The sequence below is a fragment of the Triticum urartu genome, chromosome 4, assembly GCF_003073215.2.
Source record: "Triticum urartu cultivar G1812 chromosome 4, Tu2.1, whole genome shotgun sequence".
Taxonomy (NCBI): Eukaryota; Viridiplantae; Streptophyta; class Magnoliopsida; order Poales; family Poaceae; genus Triticum; species Triticum urartu.
The window spans coordinates 551,022,757-551,027,852 of record NC_053025.1 but is presented as its reverse complement, the minus strand read 5'-3'; the positions used below and the strand labels follow the sequence as shown (position 1 = coordinate 551,027,852).

General features: G+C 47.5%; 1 protein-coding gene across 1 annotated transcript; it reads right to left on the bottom strand.

Annotated features, from left to right (window-relative positions):
• Positions 1 to 3,522: 3,522 nt before the first annotated feature.
• Positions 3,523 to 4,869, bottom strand: LOC125554113 (transcription repressor OFP7-like). The gene has a single exon (XM_048717720.1). The coding sequence runs from the start codon at positions 4,768 to 4,770 to the stop codon at positions 3,925 to 3,927; it is 846 nt and encodes a 281-aa protein (XP_048573677.1). The 5' UTR covers positions 4,771 to 4,869; the 3' UTR covers positions 3,523 to 3,924.
• Between the last annotated feature and the right edge of the window lie 227 nt (positions 4,870 to 5,096).

Sequence of the window (5,096 nt, the reverse complement as noted above, 5' to 3'; positions counted from 1 at the left end):
GAGAATTGCCTTGCGACATGATGTAGGCAATTCAGTGGCCATGTCCATGATTCAAGGATCCTTGAAATCGTTTCTCACTAGGAAGTATTGATTTGGCATGCCTACTTTGGGACGTATGGTCCTTGCGACGACATATGTGTTGTGAACGCTCGCGTCTCTTCTCTAGGTTAGCCTGTGGAGAGGCACTATCGGTGGAGTTTGAAGCTAATCATCACAAGTTCACAGTGCTAAAATACCTAGCATGTGGGATATATTCGACAACGGCCACATTCAAGGCTATATCAAACACCTCGAGAATTCACAACGCAAATTCTCAAGCGATTGTTAGAAGGATGTGAGCGGACATTTAAGGTGTCACAATCCCCTTTTGCTACTACGCGTGGACCAACTAGATTCTAGAAACGGAATATGCTCTCGATGATCATGACATCATGTGTGATCATGCATAACATGATCATTAAGGACGAGAGTGGGGAAGTTGTGAATTATGATTATGAGGGTTTGTAGGAATGAGGACGGAGCCAGAAGGTTTTTGCAGTTGGTGGCATTCCTACTCATCATCTCATATCACCCCGCGGCAAATTTTCGTGTTTTGACCGTTTTCTGAAACCTATTTGAGATTTGACCCTAGTTTGAAAAAAAATCGAGACCTGACCCTTTTGCTACCGCCAGAGTCCATGGCGGTAGGGCCTAACAGCCTACCGCCAGGGACTTTGGCGGTAGGAAACATCGCTACCGCCAACCGGGCTGGTGGTAGCGTGCATAACCCTACCGCCAAAGTGCTTAGCGGTAGGCACGAGCACGCACTGTGTTTAATACTTAGGAGGTTTTTGGCGGTAGGGCATGCAACCCTACCCTACCGCCATGGTCACTCGCGGTAGCAAAAGGGTCAGATCTTGAAATTTTTTTAAACTAGGATCAAATCTTGAATAGGTTTCAAAAAAGGGTCAAAACACGAAATTTAGCCTCACCCCGCATGCAAACCACAAATCGGAACTTTCACTATAAGATGGGTTCTATATAATGGGTGGGTCAGGTGGCATACAAGTTGGTTGCCGAGCACGCTAAAATCCATCTAGTCATTGATGTCTCTCAGCTACGAGCCAGCGTTCCTCCTCCCAGTTTGATCATCCTTGAGCTGCATACATTCGACGACATCATCTACCCTTCAAACGGCCGGTTGCCATCCTTCAGCATCGTCTCGTACAACAGGGTCATCTCCGAGTGGAGCAAGTGCCGGTGCATTGATTTGGCTTCTCAGCATCACTAGCCACCTGGGAGGACATGGTGTTTTTGAATGTGCCCTTCCCTCGTGTGTTGGCTTGGGGTGACACATTGCTGAATGGGGAGGGAATGGAATAATGGTTGTTTGATTTGCAGAATCGTCATCCTTGGGGGAGATCCTAAGAAATTCTTCGTACTATGTTTTGGAGCCAAGTTTCCATCCACTTAAAATTTCTTTGTACAATTTATGTGGTTTTAATCTGTTGTATTAAATACCTTCTATGTTAATTGATGTAGGTTTCAAAACTTATACTTCCTCTATTCCAAAATACTTATTGGAAAATTTTGGATTCAAAGGATTTGTTAAGAAATTTCGAAGGATTCTAACCCTTAGTATTTCGTTTTCTATGTGGGTTGTTTGATTCGTAGGACTCTATTTCGTAGAAAATTTTCCTTAGGATTTATTTGTACTAGTTTTCATAGTACAAAATTTTTTTTTACTATGAGGGTTTGATTGTGCTAAGAAGTGTAGGATTCTTCACATGATGTACAAGTGGATGGAAATCCTAAGAAAATTTTTCTATGAAATATATTCGTATGAATCAAACAAAATGAAAATCCTAATGATTAGAATCCTTTGAATTTTTTTACTCCGTCGAATCTATATTATTTGTCGCTCAAACAGATGTATCTAGGGTAACAAATCCGTTGAATCCAGATGGCACCTCATATTAATCCAGTAGCATGGCATGTCACTTCAATTCAGAGGGCCTCCTTGATTCACAGGATTTGTAGAACACAAGAACGGAAAAAAATACAGAAATGGAATGGCATGTCATCTTCAGTCCTACTCTACATGATTAGTATGAATGTTTGATTGTGTGCAGGAAAAAATTCTTCACATAAGATGAGAGTGGATGGAAATTTTCCTATGAAAACTACTCGTACAAGTGAATCCTATGGATTGTAATCCTATAAATCAAACAACATATGTAAGAAAAAAATCCTAAGGATTAGTATCCTCCTTTTTTTTGAAACCCTTTGGATCAAAGAGGGGCTCATTGTCTCTACTATTCCTGTGTTTTAGAAGTCCAGTGGACCAAAGAGGTCCTGAAATCTTTCATGTCTACTCCCGCGGATCCCATCCTGTGGATCAGAGGAGCTGCCCGGAGGAAAGATCAGCAAAAGACCCTGGGGTGACTTTTTAATTCTTATACAGACATGCAAAGATGAGGCTACTCAAACACGACGGGGAACACAGAGCTCTAGGTCAAGGGAAGCGTGAATAAAGGCGCTTTGAGATCTTCAAACTCTATGCGCAAGGTGCAGTGCAGAGCAGTCTCTGTAAATGTAGGTCGCATCAAATCATATCACATCAACTGTTTGCTTTCTTTCTACTACAGACTTCTTCGGGAGATTGAATGATCTCCGGATCTGGATAATGTCCATGCAGTGTGGTACAGACTTAGTCGTCAAGCACGCATAATCTATCATCAGTTTAGCAAAGCGCCAAGAATAGCTAGTACTCCCTTCGTTCTTAAATATAAGTCTTTTAAGAGACTTCACTACCTACGGAGTAAAATGAGTGAACTTATAGTCTAAAAGATGTCTATATACATCCTAATGTAGTTTTTATAGTGGAATCTTTAAAAAGACTTATATTTAAAAACAGAAGAAGTAGTACTCAGTATGCCTAAATATATTGTGCCTTTTTGATTCGCAGGATAATGAAAACCCAAAGATGAAAAAAGTATAGGATTGAAGTGGCATGCCCACTTGAATTTTATAGGATTAGCAAGAAGTGTTTGATGCCACAGAAAAACAAAGAAATTATAAAAAAAAGATTGAAATGGAGGTTAGATTTCCTATAAAATGCAGTAAAAGGTTCGTAGGGAAAATTCTAATAAAATCCAATGTTATAAATCAAAGAGCAATGTAGAAAAAATTGCTAATTCTCTGAAAATCCTATAGAATTCCTTTGAACCAAAGGAGCCCATACCGGGCCGAAACTATTTGAAACCACTTTGGGGATTGGCCTCTTTGTTTGTCCACTTCCGTCTAATCTTAGGGATGCAACATCACATCACTTTGGGTCAAATGGCTTATCGCTGTCCCCGATCATGGCTGCAAAATCGCTAATAAATGAAGAGACAAACAATCCAACGAGTACTAGGTCTATTTCCTCGAGTCGTGTGGTGGTACTACTGCGCCACACCTTTCCATGCCACACAAAATGAGTTCCGTTTTTCTTTCGGTAAAGACAAAATGAGTTATATGATGAAAAAAACTAAACAAAAATAGAAGAGCAAGAAGCATAGTTAGATAGTGAGCATTTTCTTTTTCCAACATGAAACTGGAAAACCCAATTGCAGGATGTAGTAAAATATGATTCACCAGAGCAACTTATATTCTTACAGAATTCGGAGATGAGCTGAGAGCTGAGAGCTGAGATCGAGAAATAGGCATGTGTGCAGAGAGACGCTCCCTGTTCACGTCCAATCCCATCCGAGTAGTCGCGCGCCCATTTCCACACTGCAAAGATGAAGTGGCATGCAAGCAACCGGGAGGAAGGCGGCCACGGCCGCAAACCCAAAGAAGAACGAACATAGAGTAGTAATTTACATACGTACGTACGTCTAGTCTACCACATGTACCACACATAATCACATTTTACAGGGTGGCCATGCGTGCTCTGCACTCCTACTGACGAGGCGCCCCTGCGGCGGCCGCGCGGCAGCTCGCGGCAGGCGCGGACGTGACGGCGCCGTGCGGCAGCGGGCTGGCGAACACGGCCTCCCACACGTCGCCGAAGGCGTCGACGATGTCGCGGCGGTGGCGCTGGTCGTTCAGCGCCAGGAAGCACCGCAGCAGGCGCTCCAGCCCGTCGGCGTCGTAGATGCCGCGGCCCACCACCATCTCCGCCATGGACCGCCGGAAGTCCGCCCGGGGGTCGTCCGAGCGCTTCACCACCGCGAAGCTCCCGGCCACCACCGCCTCCGCTCGCGCCTCAGCGGTCGCCGCCACGGCGCCGGAGCTCCCGCTCACGCCCGACGAGGTCTCCGTCGCGGTGGACGTGACCAGCGTCGCCTCCGCCTCGACGCTGCGGCTGCTGTACGCGCTCGGCTCCTCGCTGCTGCTGAACCACCCGCTGTCGCCGGACGACAGGCTCTCTATGGCCGCCTTGCGGTGGAGCCGGCGGCGGCGCCGGGAGCGCCGCAGCCGGCGCCGCGCGTCGATCTTGAGGCGGGGCGTGTCGTCGCCGTCGGTGGCGGCCTCGATGACGTGCCAGTGGGAGCTCTTCAGCCAGCGGTAGGCGGGCGTTCCGCGGGCCGGAGGGAGGTCGTCGGCAGTGTAGTCGGCAGCGCAGCGCATGGCGCCGCAGGTCTCCGGTGGCAGCGGCCGCCGGTGAGTGAGGCCGCGTGGACAGCATCCGCCGGCGGGGGGCGTGAAGGCCGGCGAGTGGTGCTTGGCGAGGAGGTTGGTGGCAGGGGTGACCACGGCGGCGGCGGACGGGGAGCGGCAAGAGTGGAAGAGGCGCTTGGCCATGGGTGACGAGCGACGCGCACGGCCGGTGCAGTGTGTTGTGGCGTAAATGAGGCCGGGATCGCAAGTTTATAGTGCGAAATGTGTGACGCGAGGGTGGGGGTTGGGAGGGTGGAGGAGGTCAGGACGAGCCGGCAACGCAAGAGTGGTGTGGACTGGAACTGGGTGGGAAATGATCAGTGACAGCGACAGCGTTTGTGGAGTTTTCCGTGCAATACTGATGTTGAGTCTTGTTAAAATAAATGGAAATACTGATGTTGCTAAATTGTTCTACGATTGTGCGGATTTCCTGTCACTAAGAGCAGGACGACCCAAACGCACGCGCACGT

What these genes read in the sequence shown, in the direction of transcription:
- LOC125554113 (XM_048717720.1), bottom strand. Translation starts at nt 4,770, where the DNA reads ATGGCCAAGCGCCTCTTCCACTCTTGCCGCTCCCCGTCCGCCGCCGCC.